This window comes from Falco punctatus (assembly GCF_963210335.1).
Source record: "Falco punctatus genome assembly, chromosome: 10".
Taxonomy (NCBI): domain Eukaryota; kingdom Metazoa; phylum Chordata; class Aves; order Falconiformes; family Falconidae; genus Falco; species Falco punctatus.
Genome location: NC_137590.1, coordinates 12,973,674 through 12,986,581, shown reverse-complemented (window position 1 = coordinate 12,986,581; position 12,908 = coordinate 12,973,674). Strand labels below are relative to the sequence as shown.

General features: G+C 47.8%; 1 protein-coding gene across 4 annotated transcripts in view; it reads right to left on the bottom strand.

Moving 5' to 3' along the window:
- The window catches only part of CDH4 (cadherin 4), a 464,287-nt gene that overhangs the window by 10,199 nt on the left and 441,180 nt on the right, over positions 1–12,908 (bottom strand). For all 4 annotated transcript variants that reach the window (XM_080403647.1, XM_080403648.1, XM_080403645.1 and 1 more), the window contains 3 exons: positions 9,229–9,482; positions 5,653–5,795; positions 1,081–1,314 (listed from right to left, as the gene is read on the bottom strand). In XM_080403647.1, the coding sequence (XP_080259773.1) occupies positions 1,081–1,314; positions 5,653–5,795; positions 9,229–9,482 (631 nt within the window). The remainder of the gene's footprint in view (positions 1–1,080; positions 1,315–5,652; positions 5,796–9,228; positions 9,483–12,908) is intronic.

The window sequence follows — 12,908 nt, the reverse complement described above, 5'->3', positions numbered from 1 at the left end:
GAGACCAAGACAGACAGAGAGATGACAGACGCCCTGGCAGAGCCTTGCAGCCACACTGGTACAGGCAAGGCTCCTCTGCCGGAGCAGTCTTCTGAGTCCTGAAGAAGAGGCTACCAACACCACACCCGGGCAGGTCAGCTGCAGACTTCTGCCCTACGTTTGGTCAACGACCAGCCTGGGTTTTGGAAAATACCGCGTGTTTTCACTGCTGCACTAACCTACCTTGATGCCATTTGCAAATCCGGTTGCAAGCATTTAACATGGCACGAAAGGCAAATGCTAAAGCATGGATGATGCTCCCTGGGTCTGGGCTGCTCCTGGCCACTGCTCACCCATCCTCCCACCTCAGGATTTTTTGGGAAGCCCACTGCCCACTGATGACATGCTCAGCCAGGAAATCCCTCTCGTGTTCCTTCCCATTGCGATACGAGAGCTGCAGGACTGAGCCCTGAGCTGTGAGGGCACAAGATATTGCTCTGGCTTGGCAAGAGGGTGCCAGACCTCAGCCAGAGGGACCAGCTTTGAAGCCAAAACCAGCCCGTGGCTCCATGATATCTTCCATCGTCTGCTGAAACTACCAATACGAGAAGCAATTAGGGCCATTTGTGGTTGCACACGGCAATATAAAAATCCTTCACATACTGGTAATCTTCACACTTACCTAGCCCTCCTGGTTCCACGCTAAATTAAAAGGCTGCCTTTATGCAATTACGGTCAGAGAAATGAACATTGATCCTGATTGTGGCTTATGACAATTACACTGGAGGAACATAAGGAAGACTGATAATAGCTTTTTTCCCCTTGGCCATTATGGATGATTTATACTCTGTTCACTACTGATAACTGTTCATAATTATGAACTGCATTAAAAAAAGCCAAGTGCCAAGGCTCTTAGAGTTATGCTGCAGGTCTGATACAAATCATTTCTGATTAACTATCTTGTCTATAACGTCAGCCATAATGTGCTTTAAAAAATAAAAATCAGATAAAAAAGTAGGAAAGTTTGGAAGTTTGAAACCGCACGTGGCCTCATTAGTGAATCAGAGTCCAAATGTCCTCAGGATTGCCTGCCCCATTTACCATTCAGCCGTGTTATGGTCCAGTTCTTCCTCACCGCAGATGGCACACTTGGCAGCTCGAAGACAAAGGGCCCAACATTTGGATCGATGTCAGCATCCGTGGCCGTTATGTTGATGACATTCAGGTTTGGCTTTTCACAGATCTGTGCCTCCTTTGGCAGGAGCTCAGGAGCATTATCGTTGATGTCGATTAGGTAGATCTGCAGCGTGCCAGTGCCGCTTGCGGGGGGTATACCTGAACGGGGAAGGCAGAGCCGAACATGGACTGATGACCATCTCTTGAGAAGCAACGGGATTGACAACACCATGGACCGGCCCCCTCTCTGCTTTCCAGTTTCAATAAACCAGGATTTTCACCCTCCCTCCTTGGACCTTATGAGGGACATACTGCACTTTCATGGTCCCTTGCTTTAAAAGGTACTATTAAAACTTCCCTAGGCGTCCTAATGTTGCCATTTTTTGCTCCTGCAGAACATGGAGGTAGAGTCCTGCAGATTTGTAGCCTATAGCATTGTCCTTAGTCAAACTCTAAAAATACAAGGAGGCGATACCCAGCTGCTGGCCCAAATTTTGGTAATGGCTGTTCTGAAGCGGAAAAACCATTAGAAAGATAGCTAACAAGAGGAAGAAGAGGGCTTGGATGGAGGAAAAAAAAAAAAAGTAAGTAGTGTAATCTGTTGGTCAGCATTTACTATAGGTAGCACTTGCTACCTATATATAGATTTGCAGACTGTTACAGTGCTTCAAAGAAAGCCCAAGTCTCCAGCCCATCCCACAGTCAGGCCTAGGGTTACAGTGAAAAGTCCTTGCTCAAAGCCTATGTTCCGAGCTAACCATCACCAAATGTGGTGGGTGACGCTAGTGACCCATGGCAGCAGCAGTATGTCCCAATATACAGTTCCTCACCCTCTCCACATTTGCCCCAACCAGCAGGGATGCCACAGCACAGCAGTCTTGGTTCGCCAGCCCCTTACTGATGAAGAGCCACATTTGTACGACTAATGACCACTTAAGCAAAGTAATACCCCCCCTGGTAAGAGAGAACAGCCTTCCCAGAAACGGCGCAGTATTTTCATTTCTCGCCCCACACGCATGTCTGGCAGCTCCGCGCTGGCCTGCCCACCGGCTCCCTTCTCGGGCAGCACTGCTTCAGCAATTCTTTTTAAAGTTTGTGCTTTCAGTCCTGGCTCTTCCTCCCAGTGCTGGATATAAAGCTACACAAACCACTTCCCCCACTAGGCTTTCAAAGGTTGCTTCTCCTTCCACAGACCTTCCTTCCTACATTCATTTCTCATTTCTGCTCCATCTTTCAAGGGAGCCTTGAAAACTCTGAAGGAGCCCTGAAAATCCTTCTTTCATGGTTCCTACATAAGCTCTTCAATCATTGATCTCATCCTTTCATCTAGTTAGCATAGTGTAGGTCTCCTTCTAAAACAATGTCTTTGATCAGCTTTGAAAGTTTCTGGAGAGACAGACAACCCATCAGGATACTGGGGCTGAACATGAAAACTGGCTTTCAGGACCAAGCAAAGTGATTTCACTGTGTTCACATTGCCCAGAACAGCTTCTGGGATGAACGCAAGCCCCACACTAGCCTTGGAGACGGACCAAATGCAAACTAGCAGTCCTGAGGGGCACCCACTGGCACGGGGCTGAAATAACCTGCAACTACCACACGTGCAAACGCAGCTTTGTTGGGTGACTGGGTGTTGCTGGGCTCCAGTTCCTCCTGGTTTTTGGTTCTTTCTGCTCCTGACTGCAGTTCTGGGGCAGTCTCGGGAGGAATGAAAAGCAAACAGGTTTTTAAATGTCCGAATACTAGAAACCATGGAACATTTCAAGTTATTTCAGCTGTCTTATGTGGAGAGAGCAAGAACATGGACAGAGCAGGTATTGATGTACTACCACAAAGGATCCTCAGACTTTATGCTCAAGAGGTGAGGACTGCTGTGGCACCACTGACTCCAGCGGAGGCTGGTCCGCTCCCTGAAATTAAGATTGAAATACTAATGACAGTATTTCAAAAGAAAAAGGAATGTACAACTGCTGCATCTACACTCAGCTGTTGCATTCTTGATCATCGCCTTTTTCACAGTGCCAGAGTCAGCGCGGCTGGAGCAAGGTACAAGCCAACTGGCTTTCATGTTCAGCTGCAAGCAGCAGTCACTCCCAGCCTGCTTGTGCGAAATTTCTAAGGAACTTGGGCCACCGTCCTAAAAAATCGTGGCAGAAATGAAGTAAACTGTGCCTGTGGCTAACCGGCACCTTGTCACTGTGTGCCTGCAGAAAAGCAGGCAGCTGCAGGCAGGGTCACTAACGCAGCCTGGTGGCCCACAGGATTGGGCCCCAAAGGGGAGTTCCCGTGGGCAGGACCCTGCTTCTTTCAGTTACGCAGTCTTTCTCCCCTACTCAGCTCTCTGGTTTATGAAACCTGTTGGGACATTTGAGTTCTCAGCTCCTGTGTGACACTGGTTGAAATTGGCTGAAGGGTTCAAACACTGCCAGGTTCCACACTTGTGTAGACACAGTGTGATCCAAGAACCTCTCTCCTCTGGGAAACCAGGCTAAAAATGTGCTGTTGATTAGGATTCCCCTTTTCTCCCCATTACACTGCAGCCAAGACTTTTCTTTAAGTGACTATCTCTGCACTGTAGCCCAGACAGAGCGGCAAGCATGTCCATGGAGCGTTTGGTTAAACTTCTTTTTTTATCACATACTGAAAACAGCAAAAATAACTTCAAGGAAACCAGATGCTGCTGTTGCTTCAAGAAAGAAAGAAAAATCCCCACCAAAACCTTGGGCCCAAAAGCCTTTCTTTGATGAGTTACGTGATGCTGGAGGACCTGCAACTTGGGAGAAATGTGGAAAGAGTCTATTAGCCTAGATGAAACTTTAGCTGTTATCCTAAGCACTCTAGACAGAATTTTAAATAAGGTGTTGCTTTATGTGCATTTTAATGGCTGCAATGTAGCAGTGATAGATTAATTTTTCAGAATAAAGAGATTTATCTAGGTCCTCACTTTCTGAACTGCTGAATGATGGATGTGGAGCTGCCAATGCACTGTAGCATCAGCGCCGAAGCAAGGGGTTAACTCCAAATCACGTTGTACTAAGTGCCTGGGATTTGCAAGGTTAGGTGGTGAGGATTAGTTTGACAGGTTCAAGCTCTACCACTGTTTCTGTGAGTGGTCTTGGCCAACTCATTTGACCTGTTTCGCCCTGCGGCTCTTGCAGATGAACACTGCTAGATCCCCTTGAAACTATTTTGGATTTTGCTGTCCTGGCTACCTTCACAGAGGGGAAGCTTAGGATGGGGCTGTGGGATCACACCAGTCCTACCATTGATGGCACAAAGAAGAGGCAGTATTTGCTTCCTGGTCCTGCTACTGAGCATTGAAACCCTTCCAGGAGTTTGCCCTGTCCCTGTGACCCAGGATGCAATGACTGAAGTGAAGCCTGAAACCCCAGAGCGAGGAAGTTTTCATTAGCCCTGCAAGCACCACCGCATCTGCTCATAACGGACATGGCACCCTTCAGCCTGAGGGATGGCAAAAGCTAACACAAAAACTGTCCTGGAAGCACCTCCAGAGTATGAGCAATATACTTCGGTGTTCACAGCCAAGCCTGGACTTAATTTTGCTGCTGAAGCATGGCTTGCGTTTGATGTGAGTACTCAGCACCCTGCAGGGGGAAGGTGAGGGTGGGAGAGGGGGAGGAAGGCCCTCTCCTTGTCCGGGGAAACCACTGAGCCCTCCACAGAGCCTCTTCCAAGTGGGAGAGTCAATGAACGAAGTAACAGCATGGCCACAATTAGGTACGGTTAGCAAAAAGATTATCAACCCCTCCTAATCAGAACGATGAAGAGAAATGCAGGGCAGCAGCAATGGATCACTTGCCCTCGCGTGACGCTAACGCTGAGGCTCACAGTACTAATTTGACCAAAAGCACTGTGTGATCTTTAATGAGTACAGAAGAGCAAGCCTGAACAAGGACTTCTCTGCAAGAGGATCTGTACTGGCCTCAGCCACTTTGATAATAAAACACCCCAGCATCCAGGCACGTCGATGATGGCTGAGCATTTCAGAAATGGTAGCGGACAGAGAGAGATTAGCTCCGATGACAGACAGACAGACACCCCTCATGAAAGCCACAGCAGTTCAATGGACCTATTTTTAATATCCTCCTGCCATCCCCTACAATTATTTCTGGTTTCCTGATGGAAGGCTTCCTGAACACTCTGATCAGCGCCTTTGGGACGATTACCAGAACCGGTGTGTTTGGCAGCCCTTGGAGAGCACATCCCTTTGATATTTTTTTAAGTTCAGGCTACACCGCTACACTGAACTCCCCAAATCGATTTTCCATTTGTCCTCCCCTTTCCCTTAATGACACTCTCCGTATACTGTGCACATTTAATTTACTCCAGCAATTTCCCATCCCACTTTCACATTTTTGACCATAAAAACCTGGGAAAAAGATAACTTATACTGACAACTCTGTCAGGGCATCATTTCTCTTAATGCATCACATTAGAGTCTTATTGAAGCATGAACAATGTGAAGCCTGGGCTCACCGTTGTCAGCCGCCAAGAACGTGGCCTCGTAGACATTATTCTTAATGTAGTCTGACTCTCGATCAAGGACAGCAGCAGTAGTGATCTGACCATTTGTGGCATTAATGTTCAGCCAGTTTGCAGGATCTGACAGCTTAGAGTATCTACAGAGAAAGGAAATAAATACATGGCAGTCTTTTCACTGACATACCCTTAATATTGCTTGAAATAAGGGTTTTCTGGACTCCTGACCCATGATTCAAAGGACCTCTGGATAACTGGTTTTGTTGACAAACAAAACGCTAATTGAGTATGTGGGTTTTGACCTCTACAATTATACAGTTTTTCTATTTCTTTCATTTTACAGGTTTTTCTTTCCACTCAGTGCCACGTACATGGCAGCTTCCTGCTGCTGGGAGTGGACATCGGCTGAGGTCTCTGCAGCCGAGGAGAAGTGGGGTCTGCAATGACCGCTGTGTCGGTAGCCTGAATTAGAGGGTGGAGTCCCGCTCTCTCCTTCTCTTAACATTGCCCTTCCTAAAACAGCTCTGGTTCTAAAGCCATGGATACGCCTGTTTTCTGCCCGTCACTAATAACAGCTTGGGAAATACCAGGCTGGAAGGATGGCTGATCCTCTGCAACAGAATCCTGTCTTCAGCAGAACGGCCCTGGGGACACGGCAATGGGAACTCACCGCTGTATTACAGCACGGATCCAAGGGGGAGGCGGTTTCAGGCCTGCTCTCCTGAAACATTTTCACATGTTCCTGAAACGGCAGGGAAGGGCATCCCATGCATGTGGCACCTTTGAAGAGGGCAGCAGCACAGCAGCGCCCAGCGTGCCCTGGGCTGGCAGGACCCAGCGGCACATCCACCTCCCAGCTACCCAGTCACCTCATCGCCCAGGTCTGTTCATGCGCTGTGCTGCACAGCCACCTACGAATGTGTCTTGTTTGGGGTAAATTTTTCCATATTCTCCAGATCAACGCGTTCTGTTTAACCTTTGTCACTTGCTTTTTTTCTTGGTTTTATTTTATTTGTTGCTTTTGGTTTCTACCTTTTGGTTTAGTACAGTTTGAGTTGAGATGGACCCTTGTTACCTAAACTGGAAGCTAATAAATGGCCAATCTATAAATTATTGAAATAAGCAAACAAAAGCTGAGCTTATTTCATGGGTAAATCAGACCTGCTGATAGTTTTATATAAATTTTTTTGTAGTCAGATACGCAGGTGGGAGAACTTCTGGCATTTGGTGAATATCCCTTTCCAGAAATGGGCTGTTTGAAGCTAAAACTCCAAGTGAAACTTGAGCTGCCTCAATCTGTGTGAGCAGGAAAGCAACACACAGCTGCACAAGCCCCTGCCAAAGGAAAGAATTACATTTCATGGAGCCAGACTCTTTGGGGTGTTTTCATTTATTTTAATATCACCACTGTGAGTCTCCTGCCCTTTCTCTGCTAAATGATCAGGGATCCAGTTTCAAAGCTGGCTTTGTGAATGTGTCTGTGGCTAACGAGGCTATCTTGAGGTGTGACATTGGCCATGCCAAGCTGTGCCTCACTGGAGATGCTCCTGCTTCCTTATATACTGTTTGTAAAAACTCTATTTCGTCAAAGACCATTTAGAGAGAGACTGAAAACCGTATGCAAGGCTTTAGCAGATGGATCAGCTCTCTGCAAAGCGGTCATCGTGGAACTGCAGGCTTAGCTTTTTGGGTATCTTTCCTCCTAACTCACCAATGCCAACTGTGAAGAAAAAACAAAATCTCCTTTGCATAGCTCACAAAGAACAGGACTCCATCAACACCCCCCCTGCTTCCTGCAAAGTCTTGGCACTGGGCTGTCCTGACGATGAGGGGCTAAGAGGTTGTACTGGGTTTGGAAACAAAGCGCTGGTGGATACACAGAATGTGTGTCCTGCAAGCCCTAGGAAAAAACAACTTGAGTAACTGGCTGTTCACATACACAGAAAGTCTTACAAGACCCTGCACACGCAGTGTGCGATGACAGGAACGGCTCAGCAGAGCTGGTCCTTCTCCCAGAAACGGCAGATGCTTCTTTGGATTATAGATCATCCACCTCCGGGTTAGAGCTGTTCTCCCCTCTGAAAACCAGCCTTGGTACGGACATCAGCAAAATAAAGACCCTTCAAAGGCCAATATTTCAAAAAGAACGTAAGAAAAACTGACTTGTTAGTTAGGATGGTCTCTCTCCTCAAAAGTCGCAATACCTGTCTAAAGACAACAAGATGAGGCAGTGAATAAACTATCATTTTCTAGACCAGACAGCTCTGTGCCAGGTGGAATATTTCAAACTCTTCCTGACACAAAGTGTCACAACTGATGTAAGTTTAAGGGGCCTCAGCTGTGGTCATGTCATATACCCAGGTTTTGCCAAAAATACTGCGGTCCTTACAGACTGAGAGTAAAAGAGAAACAAACCTCTGCGGATGCAGAACTATCCGAGAGCAGGAAACGCACATCCCGTCTGCACAGATGGAGGCTGAAATACTTGTGGAAGGTGTCACAAGGACCCTCATTTTCACACACACCTTTCTGTCAATGTATTTCCTGGCGGGAAGGTGTGTGAGTTGGGGTCCTGGAGCGTGGGATTCAGTCCCCAGTCTGCCCAAGCAGGACAAAACACAGGGACTGACACCCTCCTGGTCACAGCATGGAGTAAATCCAATCCTAAACTGCTTAGAGCAAACATCTGACTTTCATAAGGCTAAAATTTTGCCAGCTGAAGCCCACTCATGGAGAAAGCAGCTAGCAAGGAGGTTGTGTTTGGCAGTTGGTCTGAATGGAGAGGAAGGTCAGAACAAATCTCGCTCGCTGCAGGGCAGGAGGGGCTGCTGGGGTGCGTTGGATGGACTGGTGTTACTCAGATAGGGACTCAGTGCCAGTGGCATGTGAACGGGTGTCTGACTGCTCCGGCAATATGGAACTATATGACATCTTAAAAGCCTGTTCAGCAGCTGTCTGTAACCAAGCGAGCCTTGCTCTGGAACGGCTGACAGCTCCTCTTGCGCTGTGCTTTTTAAGCCAGGTTGAACCAAAATCGTCTGGAAGCAACACAAGCCATGATTAAAAATCCAAGTCACTCCCTTCAAGCCCTGGCCCCTTCTGTGCCTCAGTTTGTCCCTTGTAAAACAGAAATAACAAAGCTGCCTTTTTCTAAACCTCTGTATTTATAAAGCGTATGAGCAACACAGGTCAAAGCATCCTTGACAAGGCAGAGACAGAACACTGGTACAACGCAGCCCTGACCTCTGCCTTTGCAGCGGCGCGGGGCCCCTTTGCTACCGGCCGCTCGCATGTGAAGCTGCGAGCTGCCCCTCTGCGGCCGGCAGCGTGGGACCCTGCCCTCCCCGACCCAGCCGCTCAGCCTGGCTTCCCACAGCGGCTGGGATCCTGAGTTTACCAGCTTGCAAGATACTCCGCAGGCACTCGGCGGAGGGTGACAGTCCCGGCCAAGCACTTTACTCATATCACATCGGTCAGTTCGCAAATTAGCGTTCAGTGGCTTTGCTCCCCAAACTTGTGCAGCTGAAATCCCCCACCTGTACACCAGCTCACTTCGGCTGCCGGGTCTCCCACCTTACTGCCTGCTGCATGAAGCGGTCGGGATCCACGGCTGAAAACGTTGTCAGGACTGTCCCCGTAGGCACCCCTTCCTCCAGCCTGATTAGCTTGTGGTTTGTTGGGAAATACGGTGCTTCGTTGACATCTGTGACTGAAATGGTGACTCCTGCTGTTGACTGGAAGGACATCTGGATGCCACTGGCCAGGGGAGCTTGGTTTGATACCATCACTGTCAGCATGAAAGCTCTGTTCATCTCGTAATCGACTGCCTAAAACAAACAAACAAGCAAGCATAAAGCCAAGCAGAGAATAAATTCTATCTTCTGGCTGAAAGCTGCAAGATTTAGGAGGCAGATGATATCAAAGTCATTGCCTCATCTCCTTTCCTCCTGAGCTCAGGTCTTTTGAAGATGTAAATCCAGACCAGCTTCAATCCAGTGGAGGATTTGGTCTTCCAGTATTTGGAGGGTCACCTAGTTAAAAAACCCCCACAGAGCAAAAACTACAGACGGCAGGGAGGATTTGCCCTGTGTTTTGTTCCAGTGCTAAGTGGTTTCCAAAACAGAACCTGCCTGCGATAGCTGAGCGCTGGATGAACAAACCCACCAAGGGCTGCTCTAAATGCAACAGGCGGAGCCCGTTAAGAGAGACTGGACAGGTACTTAACAGTGTTATTAGCATTTAAAGCTGCTGCCTAAGTAATGAGGACAGTCTATGTGGACTCATGAGCCTCAAGTACTCTTCATTTTTCCACTTAAATGAGTTTATAAGCAGAGGTGGCACCACAAGGAACAATGCCTGGTCCAGTTACTCAGGTGGTCCTTCCAGTGGGACCTCTTGCCCTCTTGCAACAGGCCTCAGCATCTCCTGAGGCTACCTGCACGCTCCTGCGAGTACCTTGTGCTGCTGGGTGGCCACAGATCACTTCTCAACATGCGCATCAAGATGATGTGTCTTAGAAGCCAGAAAAATTGAAAAGCCATTGCTGGCACAACCGACTGAACCGCAGTATAATAATAATTTCTAAACCATCCCACTAATTATTATGAGGGAAGTCACTAATCATTTGCCAGGGAGGCTTGAGTTATGCAGCATCACACCTCTGCTTGTTAAAAAATGCTTTGCCGTAATTTATAAATTTAGAAGCGTAACCATTCTCGCTAATACCTTCCCTAGCGCTGAGTCTGCAAAGCGTACTCTCAGGGTGTAAAATGCCACCGTTATACCGACTTCGGCAGAGCTGTACTGATTTACATCAGCAAGATCTCGCTTCAGTGTTCTGTTTAAAACCCAGTATTGTCAGGAGAGAAATCAAATCATAGGAGGCTACACGAGAGAAACAAATTTCAGGGGCAAAAGGTAAAACAGTGGAATCTCTATTCGATTGAAGTGCAAATGTTCCTATTGCTAAATGGTTTCCTGACAGGCAGGGCCAACATTTAATAAATAAAAGGAAGCATAAAGATTCCCAGTACACCCACCAGCACTGATTCACGGACTTGTACCGCATTCAAAAAAGACGCATGGTAAAAGTTCCCATTTAAACACTATTCAAGGCCTTGAAACAATTTGACTAATGCATTTCCTCGATTTCTTTTCACACCCCTCTAATTTATATTCCACCAGTCCTCATTTTTTTCTGTGCGCTGGCTTGTTTGCTAACCTTGCCCAGAGCCAGCCTGCACCTCCCTCCCCACAGGGGCTCAGACGGAGCCGGGGGGGCCGATCCGAGCAGCTCCAGGGAGGAGTGATGCGGGGAACCTCTGGGCTCCGTAACGATGCACAGGACGCACTGACCGCACACATATCCGCTGGGATGCAGCCTAATGCAAGGGAGTGGTTTCCCCCCACCCCCAAAATGTAAAGCTGCTCGCTCACTCAGCTTCTTTCCCCTCTCTCCTAGGAGCAACAAAATCATGGCTGCAGAAAAGCTGTGCAGGGAGCGGAGCTGGACCAGCATCTCCAGTAACGTTTATCCCACAGACTGTCCTGGAGGCACCATGTCCGTCACGCCTCAGTCTGCAAGGGAGAGCCGACCTACCTCTTCCTCTTCTCTGCCCATCTGAGTCCTATTTCACATATTTTTGGAAGAAAAAAAAATGGTAAAATCAAGAGCCTGTACCTCCACAGCAGTGTTTGTGCTATGGTCCCCGGTGGGAGCTGAGCCCCTGGCTGCCAGGCACAGTACAGCCCTAAGCAAACTTCTTTCACACCGTAGGAAGCAGTTTCTACCAGAACAGCTCATACTTCTGCTCCCTAAAACCGCCTCCCTCTGAGGGTAACGGTGCACGCAGCATTCCGTGTCCTTCGCACCACAGTGACGCCTTCCACTTCCCTGCACCTCGCTGAAATGCCGCGTGCTGATAGCTCCAGCGGGGAGTCTGGGACAGGGTTTAGTGATGGGCTTGGCAGCGCTGGGTTAACAGTTGGACTTGATGATCTTAGAGGTCTTTTCCAATCTAAACAATTCTACGATCCCATGACAGCAGGGTCCTGAAAAAGCCCATGGAGCTGGTACATTTGGGACAAGGAGGTCCTGGACTGTTGCCTACTTTTTCATTTCATGTCCAAGAAGCACATAACATGAAATTAAAAAGCAGCACTTTTGCAGATACCCCTTGTTGGATTTGGATCTGGCACAAATGTCTCTGAAAGGCCCCCCCTGGAGACGCTGCACAACTTCCATCTCCACCAGTGTCCCTGAGCTGGATGTAGCAGAGTGAAGGTGAGGGCTCGCCGTGTGTCCTTTTCTCAAGGTACTTTTAACTGAAGTGAACAAATTTGCCTTATGTTATCGTTAAGGCAAATAATAACTGAAGCTTCAGCAGCATCTCCATTAAAAATTCACAGCTCTGATCCATGCAGAGTTTATAATAACATTTTACTTAGCCAGCTGCCACGGGGCAGCCACTGCTGCTCTTGGAGATTGTCTTTGGACTCTGCGGTGTCTCGTCGGAGTGGGAAGTTTCTCCCTCCCCTTGATCAAGGCTTTCTTTGAAGATTAGGGTCTTGCATGGTACGAAAATGGTTCGGAAAGGGATGAACAGAAAAAGGAAATGTTACACTTTTGGTGATGGGACTGGAGCTGCATATGGGGTTTTGCTGAGAGCAGCTGCTTGGAAGCATTTCTGGACCCAAACTCCCCTTAAAGGGGTGGGAATCCTTACAGAACACCCCTCCCTGTGTGGATGCTGTAACTGCCCTAGCCCAGATGCAAACCCCTTTGCTTGCAGCAGTGGGGAGTTGTGTATAACCGCCTTCAAAGAGCCACATGAAAAAAAAAAGTGTGTTCTGTAAATAAAAGGTTCATTGCTTAATTTTTTACCTGTGTTTTCAACCTACACCAGTGATCAAGCCAGCAAGAGGCTGCTCCCATACCACGAAGAACAAGCTCTGACCGGCCACCCAGTCTGACGTGCATACATTCCCCAAATCTTTAAGCATATTCACTTATTAACAGAGAACAAAATATTTCAAAGAAGAAGGTGGAATCCTAAGAGTCTTCCCTTCTTCACCATGAAAATTTAATCACAAGCAATTTCACTCATTCTCCCTGCTGAAAATACACCAAAAAGCCTCCCGGCTTGATAAGGGTAGGGAACTCCGGGCACCCAGGAGGATCAGGTGAGGTTATACAGTGAAGACATTCAATGCAATTTCAAGCTTTGAGCTCAGCTTGACAAGACAGGATTTTC